This window comes from Eleutherodactylus coqui, chromosome 12, assembly GCF_035609145.1.
Source record: "Eleutherodactylus coqui strain aEleCoq1 chromosome 12, aEleCoq1.hap1, whole genome shotgun sequence".
NCBI classification, from domain to species: Eukaryota; Metazoa; Chordata; class Amphibia; order Anura; family Eleutherodactylidae; genus Eleutherodactylus; species Eleutherodactylus coqui.
In genome coordinates this window covers 89,486,194-89,502,012 of record NC_089848.1, presented here as the reverse complement: position 1 = coordinate 89,502,012, position 15,819 = coordinate 89,486,194, and the positions used below count along the sequence as shown (strand labels likewise).

At 44.7% G+C, this 15,819-nt stretch overlaps 1 protein-coding gene across 1 annotated transcript in view; it reads right to left on the bottom strand.

Moving 5' to 3' along the window:
• The window catches only part of CALCR (calcitonin receptor), a 301,302-nt gene that overhangs the window by 113,717 nt on the left and 171,766 nt on the right, over positions 1-15,819 (bottom strand). Inside the window, exon 4 of the mRNA XM_066584763.1 lies at positions 1-154. Within this exon, the coding sequence (XP_066440860.1) occupies positions 1-154 (154 nt within the window). The remainder of the gene's footprint in view (positions 155-15,819) is intronic.

The window sequence follows — 15,819 nt, the reverse complement described above, 5'->3', positions numbered from 1 at the left end:
CTGATTTAGAATATGGTGAATCTCTTTTCATTTTTTCATAACATTTGAACTGGGAATTCATAATTTTTTCCCTTGCTCTAGCATCGTCGTGTGCTAGTGGCATCAGCGTAGGATCAGCGTAGTTTACTGTAGATCCATAACTGGGAACCATTCTCTGCAGAGAAAGAAAGAAAATGTGTAAAATATGATGAGAAAATATAGGTTATCATTTCAATTCAAGTTGGAAATAGATAGATAGATATGAGATAGATAGATAGATAGATAGATAGATAGATATGAGATAGATAGATATGAGATAGATAGATATGAGATAGATAGATATGAGATAGATAGATATGAGATAGATAGATAGATAGATAGATAGATAGATAGATATGAGATAGATAGATATGAGATAGATAGATATGAGATAGATAGATAGATAGATAGATAGATAGATAGATAGATAGATAGATAGATATGAGATAGATAGATAGATAGATAGATAGATAGATAGATAGATATGAGATAGATAGATATGAGATAGATAGATAGATAGATAGATATGTGATAGATAGATAGATAGATAGATAGATAGATAGATAGATAGATAGATAGATAGATAGATAGGAGATAGATAGATAAAGTAGATGGATAGATAGATGATGTAGGTGGATGGATGAATAGATAGGTATGCGATGCATAGATAGATGGATAGATAGAAAAGATATGAGATGGATAGACATATACTATAGAGAGATAGATAATATAGTAAGTATTATGGGGGTCATATTATCTGGGTCATATTCGACGCTGATCTCTCCTTTACCCGCTACATCCAATCTCTGGCCCAAACTTGTCAGCTGCACCTCAAGAACATTGCAAGAATCCGCTCTTTTCTCACCGTGGACATGCTAGAAATGCTCATTGTTGCCCTCCTCCACTCTCGGCTCTATTATTGCAACTCGCTGCTGATCGCCCCCCCCCCCCCCCCCCCGGCGCCAGACTTTCCCCTCTACAATCCATCCTGAATGTGGCAGCCAGGCTTATCTTCATGTCCAGCCGCTAATTGGACACCTCTGCCCTGTGCCAGTCACTGCACTGGCTGCCCGTTAAATACAGAATTCAATTTAAACTCACTACCTTCATCCATAAAGCCCTCCACAGCACTGCCCCGCACTACATTTCCTCCCTAATCTCAATCCATCACCCAGCCCGGGCTCTCCACTCTGCTAACAAAACCAGACTAAGCTCCCCTTTAATTTGAACCTCTCATTCCCGCCTCCAAGACTTCTCCAGAGCAGCACCAGTCCTCTGGAACGCACTACCAAAGGCTACCCAGGCAATCCAGGACTCACAAAACTTCAGGCGTGCTCTAAAAATGCACCTCTTCAGGGAGGCATACCACATCGCTTAAACCAAACCCCTCTGTACTCCGCCTGATAACATGCTCCCTGACCTACCAACTGCAATCCCTGCCAGCCACCATCAACTGGCCCTGCAGTCATACCGATTCAGCCACCACACGGCTTAATGTCTGACCATTGTCTATGTGCATAGCACCCCTCACTCTCCACCTGATTACTATGTAACCGTGGTTCTGTAATTTTTTTTTTGTCTTTCTGTATTCCTCCTGTCTTTGTAAGTGATGCGTAATATGTTGGCGCTATACAAATAAAGATTATTGGTAGTAGTAAGTTTTGGTATTTTTTTTTTATTTGAATAAGTGGGGTGCTTTATTGTGAGGAGCTGCAAAGCTTTGAAAAATGAAATGTGAATTAAAGCTGGAGTTCCTCTTTAAACCACAGGCCACCCAATAGGAATTGTTAAATATTTATCTAAATTAAGTAAAATTACTAAAAAGAACAAGCCAGCTAATAACACAACGTAGCAGAGTGCTCAGGGGGATTTTAGCAGCTGCAGATACTTTGTTTATGGTCATGCCTTATTGTTCTGGCTTCTTGCTGTGCGAGGCAGCCAGGCGGTGGGACATTCATCTTCAAAGACGTAAATTACCTTTCTGGTAAATAGCAGAAAACTCATGTGATTTGGTGCTGAGCAATGTTTCCTCTAATCCTCTGTAGCTAGTAATCGGGCAGTTATGGAACTGGGCACTGTTCCCTGTAAGCCAGGCGATGAGAACAACATCAAAGGTTATTACCATACGGTACAGCGCCCTAGTTAGGGATACAATAGCCGGATACACACTGTCATATAGCATCCAGGTGATTTGTATCTGGCTCTGTTCACATTTTCATTGGAGGCTAGGTTCAGAGCTCCTCATTGGCAAGGCCATCAGAAACACTATGAAACTCTGGCATGCACCCTAATGGAAAATGTCTTTGGTCCTGTCTAGTTAGGTTATTAGTCCTGCAGCTGTTAGCTGAGGTAGTGGCTGGTGATTGACAGCTCTGTCAGCCAATAGGTTTTCCCCCCCTCCCTATATGACCCAGCTCTTCCTGGCTGGGAATTCCCGGTTATAGTTCAGTGTTTTTTTTTTCAAGTCAGCTTGCTCAGTTCTCCTGTTTGTCTGGCTCATGTGTTCTGATTAGTTCCCTGTGTTTCTGTTTGTTTTGCTTTCTGTGTTCTTGTCTTCATTTGTTGTCAGTTTCTGTTTGTCCCTGGTTTTCTGAACTCTGGTTTCCCTCTGACCTTGGACCTGTCCTCGTGGAAGTAGTAGGGTCGTCCCTTTCAGGGTGTGTGCTCTGCTTCAAGGTGGGTTGTGTCGGAGGGGTTCAGAGTACGCCGCTCTGTTTGCTACCCCTAGGTTCTGTCTGCTACTATGTCAAGCCACCTGAGTAGCAAACAAACATGCCTGTCCTGACTGCTTTGGTACCAAATCACCACATGCTTTTGTTAGCAATCCAGGACAGACATGACAACAGATCAACATTAGCAAACACCAAGTGAACAGCCATTGCATGCTATGCTGGTAATGTAGTGCTTCATCTCTACACAATCAACAAAGCACACCATTTATATGCTTAATATTTGAACTGCGTATTACAATAATAGCGTAACTTGCCAGCTGTTCATTAGTCACTTGCTATACCTGTACCCTGATCAAGGCTGATTGACTTGTTGTCTTCCCACCTGGCACTTCCATCAGCTGCAACCTTGCTTCCTATATATATATATATATATATATATATATATATATATACACATATATATACATATATACACAGTAGCAATCAATATTATTCACCCCCCCCCCCCCGAATGCTAATTACAGTGAGATATTGTTAGCTCACCCGGCCTTGCTATTCCACTCCACTGAATGCAAGAAGCAGATAAGTACTGCTGATAAACAGAGAAAAATTGAAGTTTTCCAGCAACTAAGACAGTTGTTGAAAAACTTTCATTTTTCCCAACGCAAAATAGGTTTATTTGTCAAGACCACACATTTGCAAATCAGGTATTTTCTTAAGCATACCTGATGCAACTAATCAAGGGTTTCAATAGTTGCTTCAGGTGTGATGGAGATAAAACACATCAAATACCTGGACTGGCTATGGCTTTGCTAACTGTGATATTTACTTGCATGTTAGAAATATGGCTAAGTCAAGAGAATGGTCCAAAAAGTTAAGCGAACAGATCATTGCCTTGAACTAACAAGGAAAAGGATACAAAAAGATAGCAGACACTGAATGTACCTAGAGATACAGTTGGAAGCATAGTTCACAAGCTCAAAGTTAAGAACACTGACTACACTACCTGCACTTGACAGAAAGAAGAGGCGATCACTGTCTGCCACCAGATTCCTGAAGAGGCCGGTGGACAAAAACCCTCGCGTGACTGCAAAAGACCTGCAGCAATATTTGGTGACAGCAGGCATTGAGGTTTCTTTTTGGACAGCAAGACACATACTGAACACTGAAGGTCCTCATTCTTGTACTCCAAGACATACTCCTCTACTTACCCAAAAGCGCAAGAACAGTCAGTTACGATATGCACAAAACCATATAATTAAACCACAGAGGTTTGAGGATTCTATTCTGTGGAGCGATGAAACAAAACTGGAACTTTTTGGGCTTATGAATCAGTGGAATGTCTGGAGGAGAAAGAATGAAGCATATACTGAAAAGAACTCCCTTCCTACAGTGAAGCATGGCAGTGGCTCAATGATGCTCTGAGACTGATTTGCTTGCATTGGCATTGCAAACCTGCAGCAAGATTCAATCACGTATCAGGAAGTCCTAGGAGACAACATAATGTTTTCTGTTAGGAATCTGAAACTCGGGCGTCATTGGACCTTCCAATAGGGCAAAGATCCCAAGCATACCTTAAAGGGGTTGTCCCGCGAAAGCAAGTGGGGTTATACACTTCTGTATGGCCATATTAATGCACTTTGTAATATACATCGTGCATTAAATATGAGCCATACAGAAGTTATTCACTTACCTGTTCCGTTGCTGGCGTCCCCGTCTCCATGGTGCCGTCTAATTTCAGCGTCTAATCGCCCGATTAGACGCGCTTGCGCAGATGGGTCTTTTCCCTTCGGCTCGGTCCGGCAGCAGAGGCGTTCTGGCTCCGCCCCCTTGTACGCGTCATCACGTAGCTCCGCCCTGTCTCATGTGCCGATTCCAGCCAATCAGGAGGCTGGAATTGGCACATGTGATGGTTAACTCTAATAAAATCATTGCTTGCCTGTGAATGTATCAGTTTGTCATGTCATGTGGTGTGAGTGAAGGTATAAATAGGAGTGATTGAGAGCGGGAAAGGGTCTGAGATCACATCTTCACTGAGTGCCATCTTGGCCTGTCACAAGAGAGAGTGCTAGCACAGAGCCACATGAAAGCATCTTCAGCTTCCTTGTGGTGAAGATGGAGGAGAAGGAGAGATATCCCATAGCGACTGTAATCTGGATGTGAGTGGAGTGAGTCCCAAAACCCATAAGAGAGAGCATTCATAAGTAATTCTATATAGAGAAATTCATCGTAAAGGTACTTATTCTAAACCTCAAGCTTGTTGCTGCGTGGCTGTCCAAAGTTAGGATCACTGCGCAGAAATACACTACAAGTCACAGCCATGCTTCTCCCATGCAGGGTTCCAGAGCTAATCCTTCAAGTAAATAATTACTGTCAGAGTGTCTGTGGAGTGACCCCTACCCCCTTCCTCCTATGGGAGTGCTCCTAATCCAGGAGCGGAACCGTACAGATAACGTGGACTGTATGACCGGTTTCATCCTGTGTATCCTCCCTGATCTCTCTGCTCTGTTCTTCCCTGTGAAGCATTGTGCCTGCATTACTGTGAGTAATTGTTTGCCAAAGTTTATCAAGTAGAGTTATACCGGGCCCTAATCATTCCTGGGGACCCGAGGTACTATACACAAGTCTCTGTGTTTATTCTCCACCGTGTAGCATACCGGTGTGTGGGAATGGTGGCGTCACGTGTGACAATTACTACCCCCATCATGCCGTTTATTGGCATGCCCTATCCTAGGGGTATCGAAGGTGGCCTGCAATCCAGCTCTGGCCTTGGCTACGTGTCATCCCTCCGGGAAGAGAGTCTGGTAAGTGCTGCCGTGACAAGCCAACACTTATCCCTCCAGCTCTCCACGTTTGCCGAGTATCCAGGGTACCCCTCTGGGGTGTTGCAAAGGCAGTTGTCATGCAGGGGCATATGAGACTGCAGTAGTCATTAAAACAGGCATTTTGTGTTAAGTTTAGAAAAAAAACTGAAATAAAACAATATCTTTCTATCAGAAATATCAAAACCACAATTGTAACAAAAAAAAATAATGCCTGTTAAAGAAAAGACTTATAATAACTTTATCAGCTTCTGTCCAGCTGCCTGGCTTTTGGACTGCAGAAAGAGTTTTTTTTCTTGTATTTTGAGCCGGATCTGCAACGGAACCTCTGGACAGAGATTCCAACACTGATGTGAAATCGGCCATATATTATTTGTGTTGAGCTATTTACATTTTTTTTGTCTGCGTCTGAAGTATTGATGACCTATCCTAAGAATAGATCACCAATGGTTGATTGGCGGAGGTCTGCCCTGCCAGGCAGCTGTTACCCAGCCTGTTGTTAGTGTGTATGGAGATGAAAGATCACAGCCCTGTACATATTTCAGTGGCCTGTAGTTGGTAATGTAGGCACAGCTCCCATTGAATTTAAGCCAACTTGGACAGCACATGGACACCATGAACATCATTGCATGTGCTATTCTATAATAACAGACGAGAATAGGATCTGCAATATTTTCCACACACTTCATGGACCATCCTATATCATTATCCTCCCCTTACCAGTGATTGGGTACCTTCTTTTTTTCTATGTATCATCACTGTCACCGGGTGCCTATTGTGGCCCATTAGGTACCTTTGCCACCTACTAAGACACCAGTATTCTGAAAAGTACATTTGGGCCCAGGACTTCATGTCTTTAAAACCAGCAGAAGCAGAGTGATACTCTGGGCAGTGCTCCGCTAAGAGACTTTGGGCCCTGTCATTCATGTGTTTGTGACATGTACCACCTACCTAATCATTGTATGAGGTAACTAGGGTTGCCACCATTGTCACAAATAAAAGGGCGTGGATTGGGGGCGTTACTTGGGGCATGGCTTATTACGGCATATTATTTGACCTCTGGGCACCCGGTGGCCTCTAGTGATCGCAGCCTCGGTGGCTGCTGCATCACTTGACACAGTGTCTCAGTTGAAATGGCGATCCCCACAGCAGCCCAAGTAGAAATAGCAAACCCCCACAGTGGCCCCAGTAGAATAGCGACCCCCACAGTAATATTAACCCCACAATAATATTAACCCCCTCAGTAATAATATTAACCCCCACCTCCATGACGTCATTGAATGGCTGTGATTGGTTAATCCAGCGCCGGCTTCTAATTGGCTGATGCTGGCGCTGGCTAGCCAATCAGAGCATTATCTTTGCTGGAGGCGGGGAATTCAAGCCCCGCTTCCAGAAAGATATGTAGAAATGCTCTGCCGAAACGGAGGACATCGCAGCACCCTGCAGGAGCGATGGGGACCCGCAAGCGCACCAGAACCAGCGGTAGGTGAGCATTAGACCCCCCCCCAGTGTGATTACCAGCGGGGAGCTGCTGCACCCCGGTTGGGAATCACTGAGAATACTAGCCTCGGTGTCAGATGGGCGGTCAGGGTTGGTATTCAAAAATACTGGCCTGTAATATGGCCGGTAAAAAAAAAAATACCAGCACCGGCCTGGCGGGCAAAATACGGGCCGATGAATTACCGGACGGGTGGCAACCCTAGAGGGAACCAACACAATATTAGGCAGGTGGTTTCAAAGTTATTTCTGATCGGTGTATAGAAATGCTCTACAAGTACAGTGGACCACTTGATGAAAACCTGCACAGCTCGACTAAGAAGAACCTGACAAGGGGATTTATGTATTTTGAGTAGACTTACGTTTTAAATAAAGAACTCGTCTATTTTTTGAAGCTCTATTGATTTTATCTCATGCTCTCTTAATTCAATCCCATAAATTTCCTAAACTCATTCATTTTCCGACATCCATGTGGAGCTCCGCTCAGCCCCAGAAGAAACAGCATGGAGGTTTCAAGGAAAAAACTTGTCAGTCAATGGCAGTAGCTTCTGGGGGAAATTTTCAGTTTCTTGCCATCTGCTCTGCTTAGATACAGCCTGTTAAATATCTGAACTATATCATATTCTACCAACGTGACATGCAAGTGACTTGTTGGTTTGCAGGTCGATATGCATTTAAGCTTTTCGCTGAGGTTTCGGGAAATTTTTCACACAAGTGAAAACCTGAATCATGAAATTAAAACAATCCCATTACACCCCCATACACATTGAAAGCAGACAACTGGCGCATCGTGAAAATGGCACCCAGCAATTTATACTCAGGAGTGCCTTCATGAAAGCATAACTTTTTGTTAGAAATGTATAAAAATCAGGGCATAGTAATAGGCCCCAGGGAAAACCGGGTCGGACTACATGCAGATGACTTGATTCTGTTTATGCCTGATTAATAGGTTTGGGCGTTTTTCAGGCCTATGCATAAATTGGCAAAAGTCCACGTTTATGCCGCTGTGAATAAGAAACTGGACCATGGGAAATAAGATATGTAACCTCCAAGTCTCCCCAAGTTTTAATACCCAAGAATTCATATATTTAGAGACTTTGCTGGCAGCTTCAATATGAATGTGGCCCCTTTCCTCGCCTTCCTACAGAATAAATTTAAGATTTGGAGTTCATTGCCCCTGTCGGTAGCAGGCCGAATTAATCTTATCAGAATGATAATCTTCTCAAAATTCCTGTACTGCTTGGAACACGCAGATACGATAGTACTACAAAAGTGTTTTTAATAAAAACTGACTCCATTTTGAAACTCCATTTTGAAACCTTACAGCGCCCAAAAGATGTGGCAGGCATGGCACTACCCGACTTTAAACTATACTACCTGGTGAGTCAAAATAGGTACATTCGTCACTGGCTTTCTGATTCAGACCTCCCAAACTCGGAACATCATTTGATGCACTTCCTATCTGAGACCTCCCTCTGGATTGTACTGGAAAAAGCAGACCTGCATACTAGACTGCTATGCCCTATACACAGATTGGCCACCAGAGTCTGGCAGATGTGTAAACAGATCACTAGGTATGAAGGCACTCCCTTGGAATGCCCCCCTATGGGGTAACGCCCAACACCCAATTTGCAAAACCACATCAATCCCTTTCCATTTATCCCCTAATAGGGGTTTGCGCACGCAGGGACCTAGGGGGTAATCTCGCAGATATATAAGCACCTCATCCAAGCTAAAATTTCACACGTGGAGCTGGGTGTCTTGGAAAAGTGACGAGAAATAATCCCCTCCCTCTGTGAAGAGGAGCGGAGAACCGCAATGTCCTCCTATACCTCAGTCTCACCAGCAGCTAACACCAAGATGATCCAACTAAACATGAAATCAATGTTACTTGACACCAAGCAGACTCTTCAAGATGGATAGAACCCCTAACACACAATGTCATTGCTGTCAGGCATCCAACGCTAACTTTAACCATTCGATGTGGAGCTGCCCGATGATATATTCCTTCTGGATGAAGGTTACAGACTTCCTGGGACAACTATTGGGGGTGCCGCTTCCACCAAATCCCGCAGAATCTCTGCTAGGTATACTGAGTGAAGAGCAGTGGCAATTCCACAGCCGCATTTTTCTTGGTGAGGTGCTATTTCTTGCCCGTAAGCCTGTAGCATTGCGCTGGATGGACAGCAGACCCCAACTCTCCCCCAATGGTGTAATCTACTCAATTCTATTCTCCCATATGAAAAAATAGTATACAAGATAGAAAGTGCCCAGATAAATTCTATAAAATCCAGGGAATTTGGTGTGGCTCATCAACCACAACACACACGAAAAACGCATTATAGCAATTGGTGGACCAAATGAGGTTTTCGACCCATCCAGGTGCCATTTAGCCCTTCACAGGTATGATGATAATATGCTGAACCATGTTGTCACTGGATACTATAATTTGATATGTTCTGTTATTCTTTATTAAACAAGTTTAAAAAGAAATGTATAAAAATCTTTATGGCTAAGAGTCTGACCTGAGAAAAAGCTGAGACGTACAGCACCTCTTGAAAATAACAGTTCAAGATGTGCAGAATTCATGTATGTCACTTATGTCTATGTCAGTACTAGTGTATCTTGACGCCACCAGAAGTGTGGATGGTGACAAGATAAACTCAGGTTGACAGCTCGGCCACTCCCCCCTCTCAGGTCCTGCAATTCAGTAAAGTGTGCTTACCAGGCGAGGGAACGCCGGCGGTACAGCGCCTTCCCAGCCGGGCTGCTTGCACTCGGCAGCAGTGGGGGACAATAACGGAGCATTGGCACAAGATAGTGGTCACAGGCGTCCTGTCTCTGCTAGTCTGTGGACTGTGAGCGGTGTGAGACAGTGACAAAGGGGCCGCGGCACACACCTTTCCCCACCGACCTGGCTGTACTGGCCTGTGGTGGCGGACATTCAGGGAGTGATGGCGGCAGAGCGTCTTCCCCTCTGCCCTCCCTGCACTCTGTATTGCCAACTGACAGTGAGGAAGCGACGGCGGCACAGTGCATTCCACTGTTGTCTCAAAGTAGCTACCAGGGGGAGCCGCAGCTGAAGAGTACTCTGGCCATGCTGCATAAGCGGGAGCAGAGCACAGCGCTCTCGGCTGTTTCGGCCGCGGGACTATACTGTACCGGGAAGGGTGGGGAGGGGTATGTGTAACAGTTAGCCTTATATTATATCTATAAGACTAAGGCCTCATGCTCACGGGCAAAATATGATTTAGGATCCGCAGCGGATCACCCGCATGCGGATCACCCGCATGCGGATCCGCACCCCATAGGGATGCATTGACTATCCGCGGGTAGATAAATACCCGCAGATGGTCAATAAAAGTGATTTTAAAAAAAAATGGGGCATGAAAAAAAATGGACCATGCTCCATTTTCGTGCGGGTCTCCCGCAGGGATGGCTCCCGCAGGCTTCTATTGAAGCCTATGGAAGCCGTCCGGATCTGCGGGAGACCAAAATCAGAATATACTCACCTGCTCAGGATCTTCCCTTCTTCGCGGCTTCATCTTCTTTCCGTCGCGGCCGGATCTTTTTTCTTCAGGCCGGCGCATGCACGCGGCACGCAACCGACGTGCCGTGCGCATCCGCCGGGCCGAAGAAAGAAGATCCGGCCGCGACGGAGAGAAGATGAAGCCGCGACGAAGGGAAGATCCGGAGCGTGCGAGAGGTGAGTTAATTCTTATTTTCAGCGCTCATCTCCGCGGGGCAGGAGGGACCCGCTACGGATTCTCCATGGAGAATCCATAGCGGGCCTGATTTTCCCCGTGGACATGAGGCCTAAGTGTTACACTTTTTCCTCATCCTAACCCTCCATCCCTCTCAAATCACTGCAGCTGCTGCTTGAGTTTAGTGGGGTGCCAGGACCTACAGCTCATCGAACTCTGCAGCCAATCACGTACAGGAGGCATCACCCACCCTGTAAATCTTGACTCCACCACTTCTTCCTGGTGGCGTCAAGATACACTAATACTGTCTATGTCTACTGTACATGCACAAATCATCAGAAAATCACCAAAACCGAAGAGATGAAATACATCCACAACCCGGATACCAGTAAACATTTGGTTAATAAATTATCTGTTAAAAATTGCTCATTTTTAAATTAATTTATTAGACTCAATGACCGTGGTAAATGTGATGGTCAGGAATCACATATAATCTCTCATTGGCAAGAGGGGTAATAGCATGTATAAAAGTTTCTGTAACCCCCCCTCCTGGCTTCTCTGGAGGCCATAGATGGAGAGGAACGCCAGTAACAGACTTGCAGTTGTGCCTACCCCCTCTCCCCTACACAGACACAGAACCAGGAAGTAAAGCTTTTAGACTATTGGTATCCTTTATATTCAATCCACAATAATTATTTAAAGTCCTGCTGTATTACATACAAACTTAGCGAAAGGGTTACTGAACAGTCTCCTCTAAAGCTCTGTACAATTTATAAAGCCAAAATCTAATGACAATATCCAATATATAATGGAGATTCGTTTTATCTAAATGTAGAATAATATAATTCTGATTTTATCCCTAACCCTTCATCAAACAAGAAGGTGACTGTTAGTCAGATGTAATTGTCATTGAAGGCTCGGCAGACGTTCACATATGATAGGATGATAAGCTGCTATTAGCCTTGATGATTATGTATCTCATTGAAAAAGAAAATGTATCCAGATCTTAATTTCTTAGGAAATCTGTGGGTAGGTGCACTTATCTGTCACTTATACTAATTGAATAGCTAAATGGCCATGATAATGATTATAGACGTGATAATGGACAACACCGGGAAAGAATATGTTGTATGACCCAGATAAGACAGGAACAGTGAGTAGACTGTAGATAAAATTGTACCTTTTAACTTTAACTTTTCTCAAATGTCGAATTTAAAATAAGAGGAAAAATAGTAGGCATTGCCTTGAAATATGGCTTAAAGTGTAACTATTGTCATAGCGGTAAATAATTCAATTCTGGATATCGGCAGCTACAACTACAGGGAGCTTACTGAAGCTGTATACATCATTTTTCTGTAATCACCCCCTAGTGGTGGCTATAGGAAGCCAGAAATTTATAATTGAAAGGGGCTGTTCCAAAATGTAAAGTTATTCCCTATACACAGGATAGGGAATAACTATGATTGGTACAGTTAGACTGCTGGGACCCTCACTGATTCCAAGAATGGGGGTCCAGATGGTTACCGCATGAATGGAGCAGAGGATGAACATGTGCACAACTGCTTCATTCATTTAAATGGCAGCGCTGGAGATTGCTGGGTGTTTGAACTCTACAATTTCCAAAGCCATCATTGAAATGAATGGAAGAGCAGCACTCCATTCATGCAGGGACTGTTAGGCCCCCTATTCTCAGAACTGGAGGGGATCCTAGCAGTAAGACCACTATTGTAAAGTTATCCCTTAGTATCATGTAGATGGTGGATTACTTTAGATCTTGGTACAACCCCTTTAACCCTTTCCAATCCACTGTCTGACCTCTCAAGACATTATGATTTAAAGGCTGCACAGCTCTGATGTTGAAGAAATCCATCAGGGTTCTCTTACTGTATATTGCCAGCCTCTCTGCTGTCGGAGCCTATCCAACGTGTCACCTCATGCAGTACTGGCTTAAGCCAGCAGATAGCGTTATTGTATAATGGCAGAAAAAGAGTAAGCCCCCTAGGAAAACCAGAATACAAATTGGATTGGAAAGGGTTAATGCAATGGTAATACAAAGGTGGCACTTGGACCTCTAACAAGATATAAAGAAATTAATAAGCAAAGAATTCTGGACCGATTTAGAAAAAAACCCAAAAGGGAACAGATACAATTAACCTCAGTCTGATTCCCTAATTCACTTGTACCTACAGTATATAATTTTTTACATTTTTACCTGGGTTGGATGCATGGCAAAAAACAAAAATAATCAATATAGTCCATACTTGCCAACTTTTCAGGACCCCTAAACAAAGACCTCAAACCCCTTAAATAAATAAAAGCCCTTAAACTAATACAGACACCATACCCCATAAAAATGTAGACACCAGAACCTCTAAATAAATCAACCCCAGCGCTGTCATAACCTTCCAAATATGCAAACCAATATCCCACCCCTTAAAAGTCAAGATAGGTAATCAGTAGTAGATCAGGGAGTGTCTGCTGCCTGGGACCGCCATGGGTCAGCTGTTCACTGGGCAAGTGCACTTGGAAACTGAGCAGATTTCTGCAGGAAGCAGACAACTCCATTTTTACTGTAGTGGCCAAGCTTGGTACTACAGGCAAAGTTCCAATTGAAGTGAATGACAACTTTGCTTATAATACCAATTCTGTCCACTGCTGTGAGAATGGAGATGTCTTTTTCCTGCAGAAATCAGCTCAGTGCATGAGAACAATGGCCTGATGAACAGCTTATCTGTTAGGGATCCTGGGCAGCAAGCCTTTGATGACCTATCCGAAGAATAGGCCATCAATAATTTGCAACTGCACAACCCCTTTAAAATACAGACCCCAGGACTTCTAAACATATAGAGTCCCCCTAAATAAATGCAAGTCCAGGACAAGACTCTGCAGCTACTGTACTACTTTTTTACGTCGGGTCCAAAACATAGTTCTGGAATTATGTTTTGGCCGGAATACATCCAGCCAGTGGCGTAACTATAAGGAATGCAGGGGATGCGGTTGCACCCGGGCGCAGGAGACTTAGGGGGCCCATAAGGCCTCTCTTCTCCATATAAGGAGCCCAGTACTATGGAGAAAATATTATAGCTGGGGGCCCTGTTACAGGATTTGCATTGGGGCCAAGGAGCTTCAAGTTACACCTCTGCATCCAGCCGCTGCACGGGCTCCTATGGGAGCCCATGGCAGTGGCCGTAGGTGTGAGGGAGTTTAGTAGCATGGCTGCTAAACTCCCTCCCTCTGTTCCCCCCCCCCCCCCCCCCCACGCATGCAGGATCACCTGTCTTCCTCCCCTCTCGTTCTGTGCAATAGGAGGGGGCAGGATGGGGGGGAGCTAAGCGTCGGTCCGCCCCGCCTCCTCCCTTTAATGCTATGGACAAGGCCAGGGATGGGGGTGAAGTGCCCGTCCTCTCCCAGTCCCTTGCCCATAGCCTGTTGTGTCCTCAGGACGTGCAACCTCAATAACACAAACAAAAGGCACAACTGTGCAAAGGAAACATAAAACTAGGGGAAATTCTCTCCCTATAGTCCCCTAACCCGGGAGGGGGCCCTGCCTACTCGGCGGACCGATCGCTTTGACAAGTGCGAGCCCGCACGCGTGCCTAGGCCACTGACTAGTCCCTATCAGGGAGCCCTAGCACAAAAGAAAGGCGAAACAGAAAACCCAAAACAGAAAAGCACTTAGCTCGCATGGAGAGCATCAGCCAAGATGTGTTGCTCCGTTGCTGTCCAAAGGCAACTGAAGAAATTGACCAGCACAGGAGATCATGCTGGCACTGTTTAAGTAGGAGCTAGGCTACTCAGCACCAGGTGCTGACTGACATTACTCCTGCAGCTACCACACCCCTCAGCTCCCGGAGAAGCAAGGGCACACCCAAAACCTGGTCTGGCCTGCAAGCCAGGCCTCAGAACGGCTGCAACATAGCCATTGTTTTGTAGCCTGTGTTTCCCTATGTGTTGCAGGCAAATATCGTACAGAACACACACGACTTTGTAGCGACACAAAATCACGATATCGCGGCAAGAAAACGCAGCGATATCACACAGATATGATATCGTTGCAATTTTCTTGCAGTGATATCGCTGTCGCCCGTGGGAAAGAGGCCTTAATGTCTGTAGAGTGCAAATTCCTTTAAGGCCTTCTTCACATGAGCGCCATTTTGATGCTGATTAGGTGCTTCAAAAAGCTGAATCTAAAAGAACCTATGATTTCCTAGGGGTTCTTTCAGATGAGCGATTTTTCGACGTGCTGAGAAAATCATTGCGAGATTTCCCACCTTAAAAGTTAGGGTATGTCCTATCTTTTGACAGCACAGTGCCGGCGGCTCCCATAGACTCCTATGGGAGCCAACCAGCAAAGGGAGGGGGAGCGGCAATCTCGCTAATAGCAGCCATGACATGCTCGCGGCCGCTCCTCATTCACGCGATTTAACTCAGATATACCGCTGGCTCTATTTTATAGCTGTTTCTCAGTGCAGCTATCTGAGCGCTAAAACAGCGCTCGTGTGAAAGAGCCCTAAGTCAGAAGCCTATAAGGAGCTAATATAAGTCACTCTGGAGGATCTCAGCACTAGAGAGATTTGGCAGTAAGTACCAACAAGGGGGGATTTTTTTGGATTTCCTTTCCGTTATCCTATTAAGGAACACTATAACAACCTCAACCTCTTCCAGGCCTGAAATGGCCGATAACATGGAAATATACATTATATGCAATTGCACAACAAATGGAGACAAAATAGACTTTATATTTGTTGTCCCTTTAAGAAAGTATTTTCTTGGCAAATTTCACTTCAATCCCGCGCCTTGTGCGTCAGCTGCCTCTTACATATGCAGGAATTACTTTGACAAGCTAATTATGGTCTTGTGTCGAACGAATAAAGAAGTTTAGTAATTGCAGTGGTCATCCTCTTCCCACGGTGAATGCAGCACCTGCACTTCACAATGCTACAATAGTTACTGGTGCTGGATGGACATTGTTTTTCGGCGGTCCTGTATACTTTTCTGGCCAGATCCGGAGATGGTAACAAAAGCATCACCTGGCCCATAATGCTTTCTGCAAGGGGATATAATCATGTGCAAACTCTACTAAATCTACTGTAGTCATCGTCCAAG